The sequence below is a fragment of the Platichthys flesus genome, chromosome 6 (assembly GCF_949316205.1).
Source record: "Platichthys flesus chromosome 6, fPlaFle2.1, whole genome shotgun sequence".
Lineage (NCBI taxonomy): Eukaryota > Metazoa > Chordata > Actinopteri > Pleuronectiformes > Pleuronectidae > Platichthys > Platichthys flesus.
The window spans coordinates 2,154,253-2,177,929 of record NC_084950.1 but is presented as its reverse complement, the minus strand read 5'-3'; the positions used below and the strand labels follow the sequence as shown (position 1 = coordinate 2,177,929).

The window sequence follows — 23,677 nt, the reverse complement described above, 5'->3', positions numbered from 1 at the left end:
GTAAAAATCTGGAAAAGAAGGAATGATCTTTTACAGCTGAACTCTTTCTCCTTAACATTATTTGTCTGTTGATTCCCTTCTGCACGTGGAGCCATGTTGGATTAATCCAGAGGCAAGGTGGGAAAGTTTCACCGAAACTGTTTGACCTGGTTCTACAAGTGAATAACAGAGGAACGTTACTGGACAGCGACACCTACTGCCCAAAGGTTGAAATCACTGCAACTGGGTCAGGCCCTGTAGTGATCTGTTTACATCATCCACTAAACCTGAGGTCAGGCCACAGCCACCTATCACTGAGGAACTACTGCATTTCTGTCAATACCATCAACACCTGCCTGTTTATTGCTCTTTAGAAAACATAAATATGTGTTTTATTGAAATTGAAAGGACAATGACACAGCAATGCTTTAAATACAGTTGTGAGGACATGAATACAGCACACCCCAATGGATGACTGTTTAATTGTTACAGCTGACAAAACAATAGTGTAACTAATGTTATTAAAAGACTGAACAAACACATTCTATTGTGAGAGGAATGTAATTATATCATCAGTAGATCATAATGTGGAGGTAACACCCACAGCCCTGATTCAGTCGAGGTGAGAATGTGTTCGTGCCAGTGACCTATTTTGACCTAAGTGAACGAACAGACGTGTATGAGATGATTATTTCTACCATCATCACCGCACATTATCATTTGATCTAATGCTGCAGGGCAAGGCAGGTGAATTCCTGACCCAGTTAAATCTACCAGGAAATCATATAGATCCACAGTTTCAAGTATAACTTCACACAGAACTTATACTAAGATTGTTTTTATCATTATTCCCTTTATTTGACTGTGAGAGTGAAGAGACAGGCAGGAAACATGAGGAGAGAGAGAAGGGCTAGAACTTAAACATGGACGTTAGATCGTGGCCCCTGGGATGATGCCCTAAATTATTGTTATGTATTTTCTGTCTTGTTCCACAGTCAGGGCTGAATACACAACATTACAGAGCCAGAAACTTCCCTGGAACCCAAACCCTAGAGGCCTTGAGATCCCACACATGGTCCATGCATGTGATGCAGAGCCACAGCCTAATAAAACGACAGCTGACAAATTTACATGAGTGATAATAAATAATATAAAAAAAATTTGAATCTCAAATGGAAAATACATATTATAATCATTACAATGTGTGTGAAAACACAATATAAATCCTGAGGGGCATTCGTATGCCATCTTGCTGCAGAATTACAATATCAACAATATATAACATGATGGAATGAAGTGAATAAAAACAACAGAGCTATGTCTAGAAATATATGTGAAAATAAAAATGAAAGCATATATTGTTAATTAAATACTAATATAAAGTATATACTGATACAGAAAAAGGGACTGACAGTCAATTAAATGACAGCTGACAAAATGACATGAGTGATGACATAATAACACATTAAAACACTGGAGACACGCGCACACACATCCACACACATAATAACACACAACACAACACACTGAGTGGCCTCTGCATTCCGTTCTTCTCGCGCTCCGATTGGCCGAGCATCTTGTCCGTCATCTTTCCCCAGCCCGAGCTCGCAGCCCATTGGTCGCCGGGACACCTCCTGCAGCAACCCGCACCCCATTGGCTGAGAAACTAGGTTAGTGGTCCGACGGGCATGACGCTGAAGAGAAACTGGGTCAGCGGCTGCGATTCGTTTATGTCACACTGGTGCGGGTTGTTATCGCAGCTCGCCCGGTGGCTTCCAATGGAGACACGGACCCCGGCGGACCCGCGGTGAGTACACGGCGGACCCCGGCCTGCGGGCGCTCGAACCCGCGGCTCGGGGGTGCTCGGCGGCGGATGATCGGCAGCGGTACCGTCGATGTTTTTCCGCGGTCACGTCACTGTGGTTTTCCCGGAGCAGGGACGTTAGCTCGCTGCCCAGCTCCTGACAGCCAGTCGAGCTAGCAGCTGAATGCTAACATTAGAGACTACGAGCTGGGATGGATCAAATGCAGGGGAAACCGCCCCCCCCCCCCCCTTCTGGGGTTCATCTGTTGTTAGGAGCCGTTGCGTGTTATTCGGGACGCGTGTGCACGAGGGGAGCGCCAGGGGGGATGCGTGTTAAATGTCAACTAACCCCAAGGCAGCTGTGCTATCGATGCTAGCAGGCTAGCTATGTAAACAGGCCTCGGTGGGCAGCTGGGGGTTCTTCGACAGCATCCTGCCATGCTAACTTCAAAGCCAAAATCAAAGCCCCCCCCGTCGTTAGCTTTACGTCTCTAAACGGCACAGTGGGGGGGACTCGCACTTTAGATGTAGGCTGTTTCGAAACAGCAGCCTCATGATTGGTTATGAAATATCGTGACACTAGTCACTGGCAGTGGGAACTGGGTCGACTGGGCTGCAGTCTCCCGTAATGGTTCCCCTGAAGATGGGTCACGGGCGCTGCTGGCACCGGGCTCTGGGTCCACAGCCGCTGGGTCGGTTTGCAGCAGGGGATCCCTGACATGGAGGAGGGGGGGGGGGGTCCAGCAGCAGGAGGGATGGTTGCTTTTTAATTCCACTTCATCCTGTGACTCACACTCGCCAGCTGAGGATCCGTGGGATATTTGTGGACTCAGTGTTTCCCAGTGGAAGTTCGTAGTCTGTTGTGGATCTGTTTGGGGACCATTCATGTGAAAAGTCTTAATGTTAATTTGAGATATATTTAATTTCCCTTGTATTAAATGTTGGATTGTTAAATATGCAAATACGGTTGTGTAATATCTTTGTTTACAGAAAAACAACCATAAGAAAACAAATCTCATTGGACAATATTGATAATTATTATTTGCTTTATGTTTAAAGACTTCTTTTTGCTCCAGAGTGAAGAAAGAATAATGTGACATTTATCAAGATAATTATGGATGGATGTAGGTCAATATAGTTAAATATCACATTATATTTAACATGAATATAAAACTTCTTTTTGTCGGTGAGTAAAGGTTATTGTTTTAAATTGTCCTCTTTTTGTTCGCACAGTACATGAGCAGTATTTTGATATGTTCGATTTTGATAGTGTTTTGTTACCCGTCCCTATGTTTCTTTTAGAATCTTTTAAAGTCTGATCAACAGTAGTGTGATCTACTTCTCTGTGATATGACCCAAATTGTATATATCGCTTATGATGCATATCAATGTACATTCCATTTTATTTTGATTTCATCTATTTATGAGTCACAGTCAATGTCCATTAGAGTTTGTTCATGTTGTCGACTTGCCTAAAAACGTGGGATTTGTGACACAATAGAACATAATATGAAACAAATTGTGTTTTTCTATCGTAAATCAATGTCATATCTTCCAACCCCCAGTGTTATCAGTAGTAAACGTGTTAAGCTTTTCCGGACAGGAAAGACATCCGCCCTGAACTTCAGACTTGGACTCACAAGTGTTTTAGGCTTGTGCACAGGTAGCAACCTGCATTAGTGCTTATCAGTGCTGATCTGTTGACACAAAGGCATTTTGATAACAGAAGTATGTCAGGATGATTCGGCAGAGCTGCAGGGAACCAGCCTGTTTATCATCAAGACAAGCAAACCAGTCGTTTCTCTTAAGAAGTAGTGTCCATGAAAACACATGAGAAGTTAAAGTTGAACTCATAATGTGAGGAAAAAGGACTTGTGAGCATTTTGTTTATAGTCTTCCACTTGTCTGCCTCGTGATTTTGATTTGGAAAGTTGACGAGATGCAGAAATCCCAGTGGAGCACAAACTGCTGCTCTCATTGGTAGCTGGTGTTTTTTTTGTACTGTATTTAATAATGTTTACAACATTATACTACGGGTTGATGTTGAGTTATCTAGAACCAGGTGATTTTTGATCATTATTGTCATTTGAATGTTGCCTTGTTTATAAGCAGACATGTTTGATTAACTGCCTCCAGCACGCGTAGGACATCTCGGCCTCTGCTCTGGCTTTACCTGACTCGTGGTGTGGGGCCAGAAGAGCAGCTTGGTGTGTGTAATGCAAATGTGGGTCACTGTGACATCCCATAGTAAGTATTGACTAGGCTGCTGCAAGGTGTTTCAGGAGAGGGGCTCCCTTTACCTCAGAGCTTTGGCTTTTTAACTTTGCGAGTCTCTCAGACCATCGCTGCTGTCGGACCAGATTTCGCAAGGAACCATTTACGCACAATCTTGTAAGAAACCAGGACAGGAAATGGCGTGAGCAGGGTTAAATGCGTGAGCAGGGTTAAAAGCGTGAGCAGGGTTAAAAGCGTGAGCAGGGTTAAAAGCGTGAGCAGGGTTAAAGCATGAGCAGGGTTAAAAGCATAAACAGCAGCATTCCTCAGGTATTTACAAAGCATGCAGGGCATGATCGACTCATGACAGCAAGCAGATCCGTCTCCACCGCAGTGAAATGAAAGGGCAACACATTTAAGTGCGACTGTTTGTATAGACTAGTGATTGTGTAGTTATAGAGAGCTGTCAGTCAAGCACAGTCTGTATATGTCCACACAGTCTTGTAGACTTGTAATCAGGCAGTGCAAGTGAAAACATCTGCAGTTCTGACCTCGTTGTTGCAGTGTTTACCAAAGAGCCTAACCCTCAATAAACGACTCCCTCTCATATGAGCTGAAAGGTCTGATGTTGATAAAAGTCTCTTATTCATAAACAGGAAAATAAAATGGGCTGCCTTGATTGATTTGTCTTAAAGGAAATATACAAGCAACTTCCTGGAGACCCTGAGGGCAAAGAAATTAATACACAAAGTATAAGAATATGAAAATATGAAATTCATAAACAGATATAGTGCATACGTGTGTGAGGTGTAGAGATTATTTTAGTTGGAAATTGTTGCTTGTTGTCAGAGCTGGGTTAATGTGTCTATCCTATTTACAGTCTGTGTTTGCTCCAGCTACACACTTACTGAACAGACAATAGAGTTTTTTCTTATATTTACCTCTGTAAAGAAAATTAACAAGCACAGATTTCCAGCTGTGAAACTCTTCCTTCATTGTTGCACAAATACAATCTGGGCACATACACATGGTCAGAGGTGAAGTGTATGGGCAGTCCTGTTACGGCATACACAACATAAACACACACATTATGACTCAGAGTCATAACAAGTCTCTTCTCTGTAAACTTATTGATTCAATATTTTGTTTGGTCAGTTCAAGCGGTTGAATGAAGGAAACACCTCAGCAGCTGAGGTCATATTGGATGAGGTGACAGGCGACAGGTACTGTCTTCAGTTTGGATGAACTTTGATTCACTCATATTGCTCATACATACTTTTAAAAGGCAGAATGATTAAAATTGATAATGATCTATTTGTTTGTTTTTGTTTGAGGGAGGATCCTCATTCCAGGGTTTAGTGCTTTACACTGCATGTCACATGACCCGGTCACGCGATGCACAAACCCTATCTCTGAGATTCAACGTCCTTGACGATAAAAAGTAAAGAATGTTGATGCATAACGTGGGATTTCAGTTTCAAATGTTATTGTGGTAATACATATATTATAATAATCATAATAAAGCCAAGAAGCACTTGAATGCTGATTTGGATGCGGGTTACCTTGGCAACAGCAGAAGCATCAACGCCTTAAGCATCTTCTTCTTCAGTCGACTTGAATTTTGTTATTTTTGCAGCCTCGTAGTCCGTGCTCGATATAGAAGCTGAAAAAGCATCGAGGATTAAATGCATTACATAAGTTTTGAACGTGCGGTATATTTAAACACGGTAAGTGAAACGGGCTCAGGTATTTTAAGCTGCACTGCTGTCAGGCCCTCAGAAATATCAACATTATTTTTCTACTCCATTTTTACAGACATTTTTCAAAGCTCAAAACTGCGTGTGTGCATGTGTTTTGCAGTTTGTTTTAAATCTCCGTCTCAGAGTTTGTTCACACACACAACGTCCTGTGGGTGATCTCGTCCCCGGTGGACGGCCCTTAAGTGTGAGTGGACTGAGCTCTACACAGAAAGTAGAATGTGAATCGATGACTCTATAAACTGCTTACACTCAAAGAACTCCGGTGTTGTTAAGTGCTTTAGATGTTCCTCATGAAGTTGCTGATCTCGTGCTAAACTCCCTCAAAGTGCAACATTAGCATTCCTCTTGAGTTTGTGTGTTTTCGGACCGTGCGACACACACAGTTCCAGTTGTTTGTGGCTGGTCAGGGTTTGTGTCGGCTGGTCTCCGCTGGTGGAAACGAGGTCGCTGAGCCGAAACCGTAAAATTACCTCTTGGAGTTGGGTGATAATTTTCTCGGTGTTCATTACAATAAGTGACACAGTTGGTCCACGTAAGAGAAGTGAGAAGTTCAGCTTTACCCAGACTGGGCCTCCAGAGGCTGCTCTGCAAAAAGTGTGTCAGTATCTGGCTTATTTCAAGTTGAAACCATGAGACGATGAATCATTATGTGCGCAGACAGCCGGGCCGGTATTGTGTCTCCCCCCGTGTGTGTTTGTGTGTTTGCGTGTCATCATAGCAATCGTTGTCCTGGAGACACACACAGCAGCCGGTCCACCTGTAACCATGTGAGATACAATCAGGAAACTCGACAGGCGTGGAGTCCAGATCAAAATGATGGAGAGCTTCGGAAGTTGGTTTAGGTCGGAAAATGATCACATCTCTATTTTATATCTGGTAGTGTCATAGTTTGTGTTAATTTAACAGTTGGAATAGTATCGGAGGATCTGTGTCTGTCCCTGGTTGAGATCCTGTCTTTGATTGGGGAGAGCGTGGAGCTGATCTGATGCCCGGACGTCTCCTCGCTCCCTGACTGGCTGAGTGGGCGCAGAGTGTCAAGCAGGGCAACTAAGCTGAATGGCATGCTGACTCACGGACAAAGTAGAAGTAGGTGGTGGATGGAAATTGAGGCTGGCTGGTTTGAGACCATAGAGACCGGCTGACCCACTTTTCACTCCGGCACCAGTTCCTTTCAGTGTTCAATCATGACATAGTGGTTTTCCCCCTCCTGCCCAGAGCTTTGTCCCAGTATAAGAGCTCACAGAGTCTGTCCTGACCCAGTAGTCGGCTGCCTGCTGCTTCAGCACTGCTTCTTGAGCTTTGCATTTTCATGTCACTGCACATTAAACATTCATGAAACCCGCCACAGTGTTTCCTCTAGATCCTCACAGGAACCAGTCTGGTCACAGCTTCAGACTGGTTTCTATCGTGTTATCTTTTATTTTTATTCTATCTACTAATTCCATCAATAGACATCATTCCATAGACATGTTACCAGCCTTCAATCAGTCTGTGGACCGAGTTGAACATGCCTTCTTCTATGTCCTGGAATAAACTGCAGCAGCAACCGGGTCCAACCGCAGGTCAAACTCGCTGCCAGATCATTTGGATGATTTGATTATTTCCATTGTACCAGACAGACACAGATGAACTGACCTGCAACCAGAGCAGATCCCCATCATGGAAACAACATTCACAGACTCGCTTTCTGTTTGGCTAATTCCCTTCAAAGGACAACATTCAGTCTCTTCTTAAAATGGAGAGGAATTAGTTTTTATTTTTAAAAAGATGAGAATTCTGTTGTTTTTAAAAAGCTCTGCACACAACGTCCAGCACACAGACACTAAAGTGTGACTGGATATTGTAGAAGTGTTTAATGAGGACTCACTAAAGACAAGTAGACATATAGAAGGAATAATTCTGTGGAGCATCAATACAGGACAAGAGAACACGGCATTACAAACATGCCGTTTTACAACGGGCTCTGCACCAGTAACAGTAATTAACCAACCTGTTTGGCAGATAAGACTTGTACTTGACTAATCCATTAAATGATTACACCAGACTCGAATTCACACAACGATAAGCACCACGGAAGGGTCCATCTGTCCCAGTGTTTGCTTAACCCCCTTCTAAACAGCAGTTATACAGTTAAAGCTTAGAGACGAGTGGGACAGCAGGTCTGTCCCACTCTGGATTTCTACCACATGTTAACGTGTTGTGAGTGGGTTTGTAGAGGCAGCGATTGAAACAGGTTAAATAACAAGGACTGGCTTTAACAGTATCATCATGTCTAATGTCAGAATGAGAGCATTTACAACAATGTACGACAGTAAAGAGAAAATCATGAACCCTCAGGAAATTGTTCATTTAACCCAGATTCAGTTTTGCTATTTTTCAGGTCAGCAGTACTGAACATAAGGAGCTCTCTTGTTTTGACATTTGCCTTTTTCCGAATTATTTTGTTTATATGCTTATATTTAAAAGATTTGCACTTGACTGACAGTTTTCTCTTGCTCTTTCTGCAGAGGTTGATGGTTTACACCCGCTGCTTACAAGTCAGATCAAACTGGATCAAACCAGGTCAGACTGCATCGAAACTCACAGATCTGAAGTGAGCGGACCAGACCGATCCAGACGACACCAGGCCCGTCCAGGAGGCCTGTCCCAGTTTCCTATCAAGGTAACTGTTCTTCATATGCAGCCTGGTCTCCCCTCCTCGTATGCATCAGTCTGACTCATGAGGAAACTGTCACAGCATTGAATACATTTACAGAAAAACTTGTTTTTGTTACTTTTTCTTCTCACCTCATCTTTCTCTACATTTCCATATTCTGCTGCCGGCTTCTATTCTCCGTTGTCTTTAAATAAAAAAAATAGACAACGTGTTTTATCTTTAATGAAGCTAAAATATCCCGGATAGGGGCGACACCATTTTGCACTTTTAACGTCACTTGAAGTCAGAGTCAGTGTAGTGGTGACCTGAGTGTAGGGCTGCGATGCAGAGGTCCCACCCACACACGTGCTCCACCAATCGAGAGTCTGTCTCAGCTGTCAATCATGAAGTTTCACGCTGTTTTTAAGGCATCAAATAATTAATTTAAATTTCGATTAGCCTAACCGGGGATGGGGGCTGCTGATTGGCTGCAGCTAGAAGCGACATACATCACATCTGTTGCTCCACTTGTCTTTAACCAGGATCATCTATATGTTCCCTGTTATATAAACACACATACATTAGATGTATTACTCTCATGCAGCTGACCCAGATCTGGATGAGAAATCATAACAACTGAGACATACAGTATTTCTATACATGCAACTTCCTGTTTATTCTGCCCCCCCCCCCCCCCCCATCTGACCTAGATCTCGTGATGTTAGCAGCATGTGTCCAGGAAACTGTAACTGTGTGTGTGTGTGTGTGTGTCTGTTTGATTTTCTTCTTCTTTCTCTGTGTGTTGATTCCTGTCCGACCGACGGTTGGTTGTAAACGTGATGTTTTGTCTGTTTGACAGTTGAGGGCTCACGAGTGGATGGAAGGAAATGATTTTAACACAGAGGCAGTGATGAACATCTGTGGTGAGTGTCACTTCATGAGGTCTCCGACCCATCATGACAACTATCTCTGTCAATTTAATGCTTGTATCCCTGATTGTTTACATATAGTAAATAATAGTGGAGGAGAATTTAAGAATATACATATTTACTTTGTTACACACAAAGCAGAAGAGAAATTACTATTACATTTTTAAGACATTACTAACAACAGTTTCTAGAGGAGCAACAGTAACATTTAATTTAATTAAATTCAACAATAAAATAAGTCTGTATTCATCTCTCCTTCTGCCCTCCTGTCTTTGTGTCTTCCTGTCCTCTCCTTGCTCCTCCTTTTCCCTTGGCCTCCTTCCACCTGTCCTCTTTCCTTGTTCCCCCGTCCTCTGTCTTTGTGTCCTTGTTCCCCCTGTACTCTGTACTCTGTCCTCCTGTGCTCCTCCCTCTGCTGCTGCTCTGAGTCACTGTCTGCAGTTGGCTGGTTTGTCTCTGACACAATCTTAGTTTACAAGAATTTCCCATAAACTAACTTTTGGTAAACTAACATAATCACTTAGACTATACAGACAGACAGATTTTGATTTTATTAGTATTGTAACATTTTGGACTGTGAATAAAACATTTTTTAAACTGTGCTTATTGACCGTTTACCTTATATTGCTCTGTACAGTAAAGAGAGTGGTTGTTATCGTGTGTGTCGTGTGTTGTGTGTGGTGTGTGTGTGCACTGCAACCCTGTGCAGAGGGCAAACAGTGCTTCATATTAAAATGATTAATAATTATATTTATTAGACAAAGGCAATTGGTTCTTCAGTAACATGCAGGACTTTCAACCTGCCATATTAACTCGGGCAGAGCTTCAGAGCTCGTATTTAAAAAGCTCTGTCCCACGTGTGACATGAAGGTTTTGTTTTTTTCTTCCTGCAGCACGAGCACGAACATCCGACCTCTTCTCACCTCATTCTTGTCTTTTCTCTGCAGATGACCTGATGGCAGACCAAAGGATGGACATCTCGTCAACAATGACTGACTTCATGTCGCCCGGCTCCACCGACCTCATCTCCAGCTCCATCAGCACGCCTGGCATGGACTACACGCGCAAGAGGAAGGGCAGCACCACCGACTACCAGTAAGAGCAGGAGAGATAGACCGGAGTGCAAAGGAAGAAGGAACGAAAGAATAATGACAATGAGGATGAAACTGAAACTAATGCATTTTTACAATTAATTTAATTCATCATTCTGTCACAGTCTTTAAAAAATAAATGCACGGTATATGTACTCTTTAAGTCAGTGCTTCTGTTTTATATTATATATAATCACAAGAATCAATGTTTCAATGAAAGAATCTAATTAATATTTATTTTTGTTTCTTTTCGCAGAATTGATGGCTTCTCCTTCGAGTAAGTTCAACCAACTTAAAGTTTTATCGATTCAAAGAAAGGTCGAATCTGTCTAAAACACTTAATGACCTTCAATTGATTTGTCACCATCAAATAATAGACGACGCAAAGCTGCTGAACCCAGTGAACTGTTCTATGAAGCCCTGTGGATATTTAGATGTGGCCTAAAACGAATGTCCCCTGTCTTTTCCTCCGTAGTGACATGGACCCAGACAAAGATAAGCTTGGAGGGTAAGAGGTTACCAGCTTTAATCCTCATTTGTTTTCATTTGTTTGTCCCTTTTCCCTTCTGTTGAAATGAGCCAGTTTCCTTTTGAAACCAGTTAAACTCAACTTGAAGGCTCTGGTTCACCAAAATTATACAAAGGAAAACAAACATTCTCCTCTATAAACGTCCCCTTCTGGTGAAAATCAAGTTTTCAAACATGTCAACCTTGTTTTTATGTTAGAGAAACACATTTTGACCAAAATAAGCCGTCAACTCAATTTCCACCTCAACACTGCAGGAAACGATGCTCGTCTGAAAACAACTCAGACTCAGAGCGCCAGGGTTTGTGATGTCAAACACAACAGGCCTGGTAACCTGGGTCTGGGGCTCAGCAGCTGGAAAACCCCCGTCACAAAAAGAGGAAGGAAGGTGAAGAGTCACATTTCAGCCACAATTTGTACCAATTCAGGACATTTGGGACTAAGTTTGAACCTGGAGCAAAAATAATAACGTTAGAGGTTTCGCCCAAACTTCTCTTAATGTTCTAAATGATCTGACCTGTGAGCGAATTCGTCTTTTAATCTCTAAACATCGTTAACAATCGACACAGTGATTTGTTTTATAATATCTGATATTAGATGTTATCCGTGTGCCTGTGGGCTGGTTTTGAATACTCCTCATAAATTTTTAATTTGTTTGCATAACTGCGTGAATGATACTGTGAAGAGGTTTGATGAACCTCCGTCCCGTTTGTATTACATCAGTCACGAGATGGTCTCAGGCAGATACAACCCCAGAGCTTTACTCTCCTTAGATGAGCTTTGTTTATTATGAGACTGATGAATGAGGTTAGTTACAGAACCTGTGAGGTTTGCTGTGGCTCCATTCCCTCCCTCCCTCCCTCCATCCCTCCCTCCCTCCCTTTACTCACCCCAGCCCTTCTGTCAAACTCATTTAAACCTTGTGGTTTATTTTTCTCTCTGAAACGTTCCCTCTTTTCGCCACTTCACTAAAACGTCTTTGTTTGTCTTTCCAGTGACCAACAGGGCCGGATTAAGAATGCAAGGTATAAAAACACCTTCTGTTCTCACTCTCTCTCTATCTCTATTTCTTTCTCACTCTCTCTCTCTCTCTATCTCTTTCTCTCTCTTTCTCTCTGATAATCTCTCCAACATGAATTAAATGTCGGTCTGTTTTTGGGCACAGATAAATCTTTGTGTGTGTTGATAATAAGAAACTTTACACATTGAAGTGTATAGATGTGTGGAGCTGAGGGCCTGTAAGAGCAGACTGCACCTAATGGCTAATGACAGGCTCTCTTTCTCTTTAATGGAAAGAACTCGTCTTTCTGTATCTTGCCAGATTCAAGTCTGGGCAGAACAGACGAGTGGGACAGACCCACGGATGTTTTCTTTACGTCCTGACTGATGGACTGTTTTATATCAATGTGAGATAAGACTCTGAAGTGAGGGACAACTTGCCTGATCTTGCATCTGTCTCTTAAGGAAAAGGTCAAATCCAACCGAGCTGATTCTTAATATTTACTTTCAGGTTAATGTCAGCGAGGCAGGACTTTAAACAGAAGGAAGTTTGACGAGTTGAGTGTGTTAATCGTGTTCTGCTCCTTCCTCCACAGAGAGGCTCACAGCCAGATCGAGAAGCGGCGCAGGGACAAGATGAACAGCTTCATCGACGAGCTGGCGTCGCTGGTGCCCACCTGTAACGCCATGTCCCGCAAGCTGGACAAGCTGACGGTCCTGCGCATGGCCGTCCAACACATGAAGACACTCAGAGGTTAGGATGGATGTGATGATGGCACATGGCTGAGAGTGTGAGGGGGTAGAGAAGCCTGTGAAAGACTAAAACACATTTAAATAACAAGTTTCTCTGGTGCAAACATAGATAGTGGTTTGCTGCTGATAATACTGCAAACACATTCCACACACACTGTACACAGCTGTCAAAGAGCCATAAGGGATGTACATGCAGACATATTCTGACCTTTGCCTCATCTGACTGTAAATCTTTAACAATGGGCTTATAGATAGAGCTGCAACTGATTCATTAATAAGATGATTGTAGATTGGGAGAGTGAGGTTGAGATTTTAGTAGCCAAGCCAATAAACACTGATTTGATTTGGGGTTGATCAACAATTCTGTGTCGGCCGTTATTCTTAACTCTCAAAAACCTTGAAGTTCACAATAATATCTTTTACCACTTTTACATGAGGAGGGAAACAAAGTGTGTGCAGCTGCAGGTGAGGTGTGGTGACCTACATGTCTGAGTGTGTGTTTATTGTTGTAGGTGCAGCCAACCCGTACACAGAGGCCAACTACAAGCCTTCCTTCCTGTCAGATGATGAACTCAAGCACTTGATACTAAGGGTGAGTGCAGACGTCTGACTCTGATAATACAGAGTTTGGCTTCTTGTTAACTGATGCAGACTAGTAAAACTTAGTAAAACTAATAATATTTAAATTTCCACCCAGTTCACAATGTTTTCTGTTCATTTGATATACATTTTCATCCTTATTTTGTTGTTTCCTGTGTTTTCATGCAGGCTGCTGATGGTTTCTTGTTTGTTGTCGGCTGCGATCGCGGCAAAATTCTCTTTGTTTCTGAATCGGTCTACAAAATACTCAACTACAGCCAGGTATGTCGACAGCTTCATGGAAGGTGATGTTCACAGTGATCCCTCCCTTCCTCTGTGTTCCTCACTCACCCTCGTATATCTCCCCCCTCTGTGTCCAGAACGACCTGATAGGTCAGAGCCTGTTTGACTACCTTCACCCCAAGGACATTGCCAAGGTCAAAGAGCAGCTGTCCTCCTCCGACACGGCCCCACGAGAGAGGCTCATCGACGCTAAAAGTAAATAAACCCAAACACACGTCTTCATCTATTTTGTGAAATCTCCTTTTACAAAAAGTTGAGATTCTATGAAATATTATAATGGTTGAGATTAGAACCAGGTATAGAGGACAATGATTAGAAATTGTTGAATACATTTCAGTCTGTATTTTTAAACTTCAAACACATCTGGAGAAAGAATGGGTGCATTTAGCTTCAGTCAACTCCTGAAACTGAGGCATCATAAAGTAAAAATGTGCAAGTGTCTGATTGATGGATGGACTGTCAGCTGATGATGATGATGCAATAGATTGCAGACAATAGAATAATGTTTTGACAAGTTAGAATTAAACAAAAATGAGGCCTGCTAACATGTTGTCTGTTGTGTATTTGTGTTGTGTGTTCGCAGCTGGTCTTCCAGTGAAGACAGACATCACTCCTGGTCCTTCTCGACTCTGTTCTGGAGCCAGACGGTCATTTTTCTGCAGGATGAAATGCAACAGGCCTTCGGTCAAAGTAGAAGATAAAGAGTTCCCCTCAACCTGCTCGAAGAAAAAAGGTGAGTTGTCCTGAATGTCACACTAACCCTCTTCCTGCCGATGGAAGCAAAGCAGCCGTGTGCTGGTCAAAGCATCTTGCAGCATCAGTCAAGGTCTCATTAATTTAGGGTTCTTCCACTTGTGAAGAACCCAGCAGGAGATTGTCCGGGTCAGACTCTTTCAGAACAACAGGAACATGTGGAGAACAATCATGTGGAGTCTGAGGGAAGCTGGTCTGAGTGAGCTGGTCTGAGGGAAGCTGGTCTGAGGGAAGCTGGTCTGAGGGAAGCTGGTCTGAGGGAAGCTGGTCTGAGGGAAGCTGGTCTGAGGGAAGCTGGTCTGAGGGAAGCTGGTCTGAGGGAAGCTGGTCTGAGGGAAGCTGGTCTGAGGGAAGCTGGGAAGCTGGTCTGAGGGAAGCTGGTCTGAGGGAAGCTGGTCTGAGGGAAGCTGGTCTGAGGGAAGCTGGTCTGAGGGAAGCTGGTATGAGGGAAGCTGGTATGAGGGAAGCTGGTCTGAGTGAAGCTGGTCTGAGTGAAGCTGGTCTGAGGGAAGCTGGTCTGAGGGAAGCTGGTCTGAGGGAAGCTGGTCTGAGGGAAGCTGGTCTGAGGGAAGCTGGTCTGAGGGAAGCTGGTCTGAGGGAAGCTGGTCTGAGGGAAGCTGGTCTGAGGGAAGCTGGGAAGCTGGTCTGAGGGAAGCTGGTCTGAGTGAGCTGGTCTGAGTGAGCTGGTCTGAGGGAAGCTGGTCTGAGGGAAGCTGGTCTGAGGGAAGCTGGTCTGAGGGAAGCTGGTCTGAGGGAAGCTGGTCTGAGGGAAGCTGGGAAGCTGGTCTGAGGGAAGCTGGTCTGAGGGAAGCTGGTCTGAGGGAAGCTGGTCTGAGGGAAGCTGGTCTGAGGGAAGCTGGTCTGAGGGAAGCTGGTCTGAGGGAAGCTGGTCTGAGGGAAGCTTTTCTGTTTAATTTTGGCTGTTGACTCTCGTACTTGAGACACTGTTGAGAAAAGCCCCGGTTCTCTGGTCCCACATCCTCATTAGAAGAAGGAATCACACCTCAGTTAGCACAGGAGAGGAAGTGGGCTTCTTTAAATGCTTTTATTTCCTTATTAAACCTTTATGTAACATTTTTATTGCAGAAATATTGTTTATGTAAATTATTTATTGCCTTTTCACATTTTAGGAATTCACTCTTTTGTTGTTATTGTTAAATAAATCCACTAAATAGGAAAATTCTGCAGGAGATTTGTAAAATAAAAAAAGACCTTGGCACCGGGTCTCCGATTTCCTTTTTATATCAACTAGAACAGAACGTTCTTCACATTCCAAGGTTTAAGAGTCATAATAATAAATATTTATTACGGATATTTTCCAGGCTAAATGTCAATCAACACTCGAATCCAGAAACCAGTCCCATCCCTTTTCTCTCATGTCTAAATATCTACTTGCGTATTTGTCTCAACTGACGACAAAAGACGCCTGAGGACTTTTTGTTGTTGAATCATATATAATGTGTTCAGACAACAGAGCCGGGTTGTGAGCAGCTGAGAACGTGACCCTCGTCTTCCTCACGTTGTGTGAAAGCAAACACCGAACACAGGTTTGTGTTATTTCATCTTGAATTCAGAGCTGAGTGCGTCGGCTGTTGTGGTTAAGTCCTGAGGCCCTTCATCATTATTCACAACTTAATGACTGAACTGGAAACCGGACTAATGACAGATTGTCAGAGGAAAAGCTTTGTCTCTCTAAAGCTTCTTCCAGACGTCCACGGAAGTCTGGACATTTTCCTGAAACTACACAGAAGTACGAGTAGGTTGAGTTGTGTGGAAGTTTCTGAGTGAGCACATGTGAAGAAATCCACAACGGCCTGTTGAGGATATGATTTTTAACAAGGGACAAACGCAAAACTGGTAAAAATCTGTCTTCACAGCTGCAGGAGATTCATTCAGATTCTCCTGACTCGTCTCTCCGCCTCTCTCTTGCTCGCTCGTGCACAAAGACACACACACAGTGACATCAGACACGCTTGTGTACTCAGAATGGGTACAAACAACATAACTTCACAATGTCCCTGTTGTTGTGAACGAGTCTGACCCCGTTCGACCTCATGCTGTGTTCTCTATGTGTGAAAAACAACCAGTTCTGACCCAGTTCTTCAGGCAGTTTATGACGCTAGTATCTGAAAGCAGCTGTAGTGACACCACAGAACCTACATCAACACACAAGTCAGAAGAATAGTTGTGTTGATCAGTTTGATTCAGTCCACTGAACTGTGTCCCATCACCCCCACAGCGTTTGATGGGATCCTGTGAAGTCGCTTCTTTTTTATTTCCTGTTATAACCGTCAGCACCCTTGTCCCTCGCCCCTCGCCCCTCTCTCTCTTCACAGCCGACCGCAAGAGCTTCTGCACCATCCACAGCACGGGCTACCTGAAGAGCTGGCCTCCCACCAAGATGGGCCTGGACGAGGACAACGAGCCCGACAACGAGGGCTGCAACCTGAGCTGCCTGGTGGCCATCGGCCGCCTGCACCCCCACATCGTCCCCCAGCCCAGTCTGGCAGACATCCGGGTGAAGCCCACAGAGTACGTGTCCCGGCACGCCATCGACGGCAAGTTCGTCTTCGTGGACCAGAGGTGAGACGCGATCGAGTGTGGGGGGGGTTGTTCATGTGACGTTAGTGGTCGAAAACATAGAAATTCACAAAGGGTTTTACTGAAGATGGTCTAATTTGTTGGGTTTCATATTGAAGTGTTAACGTCTTTCAATGCCTTCTAAACTATTGAATTGAGCATGTCTTAATATTGAAGACTGGATAACATTGATCTCTGAACACGGAGCAGGAGGTGGTTTAAGCTGCCGTTCAATATTTTGAGAACGCTGTTTCCTCTCATGGTTGTAAAGAGACGCACATACACTCAACATCTCGAATTAAACACAACCTCTGTGTGTGTCTGTGTGTGTGTATCTCCAGAGCCACAGCCATCCTCGCCTACCTGCCCCAGGAGCTGCTGGGAACATCCTTCTATGAGTATTTCCACCAGGACGACATCGGCCACTTGGCTGAGTGCCACCGACAAGGTGCTTGTCTGGAGACAGAGAGATCATACCAGACACACAATACTGTAAATATGTGTTTTTAATCTGTGTCCTCATCATGTGACCTTTTGTTCTCACAGTGCTGCAGATGAGAGAGAAGATCAACACCAACTGTTACAAATTCAAGATCAAAGATGGCTCCTTCATCACGCTGAGGAGCCGGTGGTTCAGCTTCATGAACCCCTGGACCAAGGAGGTGGAGTACATCGTCTCCACCAACACCGTTGTGTCGTAAGTACCACGAGACACAAAAACACACACATTAAAAACACATCATTAAGTTTAGTCTCTTAGTTTATTATGTGTCTTATATTTAGTTTTAGGGTTAATCCGTCCCTCTCTTCTTAAACTTGGGGTAAAGGTTGATTTGGACTCGAGGATGAACTGATTAGATGTGTTAGGTAAAAGGTCAACGATACAGTGACCTCACAAACAAATATATTAGCAATAAAGATCATATTATTAACGTGTGTTTTCTGTCCAGGTGTCCGATGATGGAAGGATCAGAATACCCTCAGTCTGCTGCCTCGCCTCAGAGTATGGACAGTGCTCTCACCTCAGAGGGTAAGTCACTACTTAAACCTATGAAAAGACAAAGTATCAGTCCTTCAAGTTTCACTGATTTATCAAGAAACAGGTTATTCATCACAATGGATATAATCTGCTCGTCCTGATCGCTGTGTGATTGACAGGTGGCGGGAGGCGGGCGCTGCAGACGGTACCCGGCATCCCGGGCGGCACGAGAGCAGGAGCAGGAAAGATCGGACGCATGATTGCGGAGGAAGTGATGGAGATTCAGAGGTGAGACGAGTGAATTTAAAAGCTCTGAGGCTTTCAAGCTGAAGGAGTCTCGACCTGCAAATCTCTGTGACCCGGTTGTTACAGTTTATATGTCGTCTCATATCTAATCAGAGGTTTGAATGTGAAGTGAATCTTAGAATCATCACAAACATCTCGTCTCTCTCTCTCAGGATCCGAGGCTCCTCCCCCTCCAGCTGTGGCTCGAGCCCTCTAAACATCACCAGCACCCCCCCACCCGACACCTGCTCCCCTGGAGGAAAGAAGGTAGCTAACACACACGCACAGACACACACAGACACTCCTCAGTTGTGTGTCAACCGATGAAGTGTTTGTCATGTAGAGTAGAAAACAAAGACTGAGTCGTCCCACTGAACTGAAACACACCTGAACACTGGATATTACCCATGATCCTCTGCTTCCTGAACCCGAAAAGCTGCTGCTTTAATAAATCCACCAAATTGTTCAGAGTTCTTCATGTTTTAAAAGTTTGCTGCTGAATATTAGAGATAAACTCTGGTTTTTAATTACTTCTCTGAAAGAGGAAACATTCTCCATGTTCACAGTCACTCAACCATCCAACTTATTTTAATAACACTGCTGCTTTAAAGTCAAAGATGGAGACAGTGTTCCTTTAAATACCAGATTCACCCATTGCACATCATTCTGTGTCTACAAATGAACAATCACAAGCAAAAACACAAACTAGTCTCGTTCATCTGATCCTCAACATGTCAAGTTGATCCCTTTACAATAAAGTCTTCAGCCCGACGGTGTGTGCAGATAAAGTAGAAGTAGGTCTTCAGTGTCGGAGCGATTCTCAGAACTCAAACACTGGAGCTGAGCTCGGAGAAACAAGTGTAAATGGGTTCCTCTGGTCAGAGTCACACGTGTGAAACCTGAACTTTCACCTGAGCTGTGAACACGATGAGCAGCTGCTTGTGAGAAACAGTGTGAGCTGGAGAACGTGACTCCTGAACAACACAGAGGAAATCACAGCCGCCTGGCGGCTCAGTTTACTGCTCACTGTCAAAGTGAAGAAGCTTCTCAATGTTACCTGAATTTGTCTTTTCCAATTAAATAAAGATTTTTAGTGATTTTTCAGCATCAGAACTTAGGAAATATACATTTTTATTCTAGTTAATAAAGAAGTATTTGAGATATGAAACTTTCTCGACCACAGTTGCAGCTCAAAACTTTTGCACTTTTCTTATTAAATTTTTCCTCATTAACTTAAATTCAATCTCCCTCAAACCTTTTTCTTCACCTCCTGTAACGCTTGAATTTCATCCTCGGGGTTCTTGTTATATATGATATTGTCTTTCTTGTATAGTGATATAGATTTCAGTACGTGGACAATCCATATGAGACACAGACGTGGTTTTTCCCATGAGCCCCCAGTGTCTGTTCTTTGTGGTGAAACAAAGATGAAGACGGAACGTTCGGGGGAAACTGATCAGTTTTCACAGTAAACTGATCTGTCTGTGTGTGTCTGTGTGTGTCTGTGTGTGTCTGTGTGTGTCTGTGTGTGTCTGTGTCCTCTATAGATTCAGAATGGAGGGACACCCGATCTGCCGAGCACAGGGATCATTCCTGGACCTGATTCTGTCGGCTACCCGTACTCCAACCAGTCCATCATGAGTGAGTCTCACACACACACACACACACACACACACACACACACACACTGACAGCGAGAAGAGAGCGCGACTCAGTTGTTGTCGTTCATGATGTCGAACATTGAGGCAAACTTTAAAGAACCTGCGTATAGGGTGTAAAAGAAGAAGACCAGAGTTTGGTCTCAAGTCGACTCTGTAGTGGTATCAAAACGATTTTAGATGTTTCAAATTGAACTTGATCTCAAACACAACTCTCTGACCTGTTCCTCGATCCTCCTCCGTCCAGGTGACAACTCCCACCTGAGCATAGACATCATGGACGAGCCCGGCTCCAGCAGCCCCAGCAACGACGAGGCGGCCATGGCGGTCATCATGTCGCTGCTGGAGGCGGACGCCGGCCTGGGCGGCCCCGTGGACTTCAGCGACCTGCCCTGGCCTCTGTGAGGCGGCTGGAAGGGACCAAGCACCGGGAGCCGCCGGTGGAGAGAGTCGGGTCAGGTTGGATTCCGGCGGCCATGTTTGCTGCGCTCTGCACGCAACTGCACTGCAAAAAAGTTCATCTCCACACATTCACTCACTTTCAAGTTTTCAGTGTCTCCTCCCTTCCGAGAGGACAGGAGACGGACTCTAGTGCAGACGAGTCTGGACCTTCAGATTCCAGCTCCTTCACTTCCTGTAGGTGGACCATTGTTTTCACTGGAGCAGAAAGATGGATCCTGAGCTCGTGTTCCTGCTCCAGACGATGTGTTCAGATGAACGTGTTTGCAGCGGCGCTCGTGTGCAGATGTTCTCTAACGTTCACACGGTGACAGACATGACTCTTAAAGAACCAGTGCAGTGAAAGGAAGTCGCAGGTCTGAGGTGCTAACGTCTCTGAACTGACGTCACCACCAGGTGGCGAGCCGGCACCGGGACCCCTGAGACCTTCATGGACATTACCTGAAGTTTGATGTGGGGCTCGAGAGGAGCGCTCCATTCCTGCCTCCCACCACGGCCCTCTTCGTCATCTTCTTCATCTTCATCAACATCTCTAACGTAGGACGGTGGAGCCGCACAGACAGGAACTGGTCATTCTGTCCACCTGATCTCGACCTGATGGGAAGATCTGCTCAGAAGATTTTTTTACTCCCTAACTCCCAGGAGCAGGTTCAGTTAAATAATCCCACGAGCCCCCGAGCTGCTGTTTCCTTCACCTGCATGAAAGCTAACGACTCTTTCTCCAAACTCATTTAAAGCTGATATTCAGTCGATGTTGTTTCCCAGAGTTTAAACCACAGTTTGAACAAAGATGATCCAAGTTCTGTGATAAATGTTAAAAGTTCTAAAACACAAGACTGGAACCCGATGTGAGGGACTGGAGGACCTGGGTTCACGTTTCAAACCTGGTCTGAGGATCATTAGACTCAGATTTAACTTGATAAACTGAGACGGTGAAAGAACATGGACACGTGGCAGCAGCGTCCAAACCGTCCACCTCTGTCCCTGAAAACACAACTTAACAACCCATCAGACTTTAAAGGACATCATGTGGTTGAGTTGATCCTCGGGGGGGCAGCAGCCCAGTGTGTGTAGGTGTGTTTTCACGGTGTCACACACTTTAGTTTCCCTCTGCAGACGTTTCCCAGAGAAATGTTTCCCACTGCTCCTCCCACTCTTCAGCTCGTTGCCATTCACAAACCTGAGCTCTTACCTTCACCCCCCCCCCCCCCCCCCCCCACACCCAATAATCATCATATGAAGCACTTACGACGCAGTGAAACTGTCAGTCACTAAACTCCATGGATCAGTTTTCAGATTCCACACAGAGACGCTGTCTTCTTCTCATTATGCGGACGTGAACTTAGCCAGAGACGAAGGAAAAGAAAAGTTTGTCTGGTTGAGAAGTTAAAATAAAAATACCTACGAGTTTATTTCCACTGCGACGCCGACGGATTCCCTGACGTGGACGGTTAAACTTGAATCTGGTCGGTTAAGCACTTAACTAATACGCAGATGATCTGTGACTGTACGTGTCCTGCAACCCCCCTCGTGAGCAGAAGGGGGCGACGACGTAGCCGGGGGGCAGCAGAGTGTGGGGGCGGAGCTACGGGAGATTCTCTGATCTCATTGGCTGGCGTTGAACAAGGACTCGAGGACTGAATGGAAAAGGTTTCAATGTAAATTTTAGAAATGATGAATCCTCTCCAGCTCGAGTGTGTTGAGAGGAGGCCTGATGGCGCCCCCTGCCTGTGTGGAAAGATAATGTGCAAAATGTTCATTCTGTATCAACAAATATAAAAAATACACCTTGAAATAATATTTGAAAAGCGTCGTTTTATACAAAATAAACATAATCAACGACAACAAATTATACTTGAAATTGAATTATACTGTAACACACACATAATCACATATATTTATACTCACTACTATACTAAAGGTGTGTGTGCATAAACATTTTCCCAAAATTGCAAATTTATATGCATTTCTTTTAAAATGTACCCTGATAAAAATGAAAATATTTAAAAGTCCAACTAAATAATTAATCAAATATATTTTATTAAAAGAAAAAGATTCTGATCCTGTTTTGTTTGAAATTAGAAAAGAAGAATAAATGCGTAAAACTTTTCTCTCAAAGCTTCGTATCATGAACAGAAGATTTTCACTTCCTGTTGATTTGTTTGTTTCCCTGATCGTTTGATTTAAAATGTTATGCTTTGCGACTCAAACTGTTTTTAACGTGATTGTTTGAAATTTATTATTATTTTCTTTCCACACGGGCAGAAAGTTTAAGACCTCTGGTTGGAGCGTCGCTAGCTCCTGTCCCCACACATCTGTACGAACTTTGATCTGTACGAAACTTTGATCTGTACGAACTTTGATCTGTAAGAACTTTGATCTGTAAGAACTTTGATCTGTACGAACTTTGATCTGTACGAACTGTGATCTGTACGAACTCGGTTAACGTTCAGTCGGTCTGACCCCAGGCCTGTCCACAGTAAACCACCCCCCCCTGCTGGCGGCCTCCGGAGGCAGCAGCTGGTGACGTCCCCTCTGTATCTGTTCCAGTGGTTTTTCTGTTTCAATGTTTTTACGCTACACTACAATACAGTGTTTCCCTTGTTGATATACCCCCCCACCACACACACACCTGACAATAATGTATCAAATCTTTAAATATTATCATGCTAAGAGTATACTTTATGCAAATATATATGAGTATGATGAGTGTATTGTATGTATCAGCAGTGAAATATTTTTAAAATAAAACCGTTTCTGTCATGTGGACTTCACAGCATCTCTGTCTCTGCTGCTCCAGCCAATCACAGCAGCCCGCTGGTATTTTTATATGATGTTGCCGTCCAGCTTCTGGAAGCTCCGCCCACAATGGAAACATCTGCACCCCCGCTCATGAACAGAGCTTGAAGAAGAACTCACTACATTCAGACTCCTCTGATCATCACTGATGCAAAAAACACATTCATGAATTCTAGTTATTTTGATTAAATTATCTTTTGGTCAAATAAAATCATCTTTGAAAAACTTTTATTTTCTATAACTTCTATTTGATTTCATTTTATAATAGTTTGTTTAAAGTGATAAATATCAAACCTCATGTACCTGTAGTCTGAATAAAAATGGACGTTGACTTAAGAAAATTAAATTATTATTTCTCATAGAAAAGCACAGAAACTAATTGACAAGATGGATGCTAATAAAATGTTTATCAGCTCCAAACTAGATTTAACAGATAATATAATAAAGTAAATGTCACTGAATGTGTGTGATTCTATTAAGGTGATTCATGATTCGATCTGAAGGTCAAAGGTTATCCTGTCAGTTACTCCTCCGTCTAAACTGACCAAATCAAATGTTAGATTTTACATCTGTGCAATTGTCTGAAATTAAT

The 23,677-nt window shown here is 43.7% G+C and overlaps 1 protein-coding gene across 3 annotated transcripts; it reads left to right on the top strand.

The window, feature by feature from the left end:
* Positions 1-1,672: 1,672 nt before the first annotated feature.
* On the top strand, positions 1,673-23,060 carry LOC133955282 (basic helix-loop-helix ARNT-like protein 1). Of its 3 annotated transcripts, XM_062390041.1 has the most exons (20): positions 1,679-1,786; positions 8,265-8,419; positions 9,252-9,315; positions 10,269-10,416; positions 10,669-10,689; positions 10,888-10,920; positions 11,934-11,963; positions 12,534-12,691; positions 13,203-13,282; positions 13,459-13,551; positions 13,650-13,767; positions 14,156-14,305; positions 16,662-16,908; positions 17,247-17,353; positions 17,452-17,602; positions 17,856-17,935; positions 18,064-18,172; positions 18,343-18,436; positions 19,717-19,810; positions 20,075-23,060. In XM_062390041.1, the coding sequence occupies exons 3-20, from the start codon at positions 9,270-9,272 to the stop codon at positions 20,230-20,232; spliced, it is 1,917 nt and encodes a 638-aa protein (XP_062246025.1). In that variant the 5' UTR covers positions 1,679-1,786; positions 8,265-8,419; positions 9,252-9,269; the 3' UTR covers positions 20,233-23,060. The 3 variants fall into 3 exon arrangements, with proteins under 3 accessions (XP_062246027.1, XP_062246025.1, XP_062246026.1); XM_062390043.1 differs by lacking the exon at positions 9,252-9,315 and having other exon boundaries at positions 1,673-1,786; XM_062390042.1 differs by lacking the exon at positions 11,934-11,963.
* The last annotated feature ends 617 nt before the right edge of the window (positions 23,061-23,677 follow it).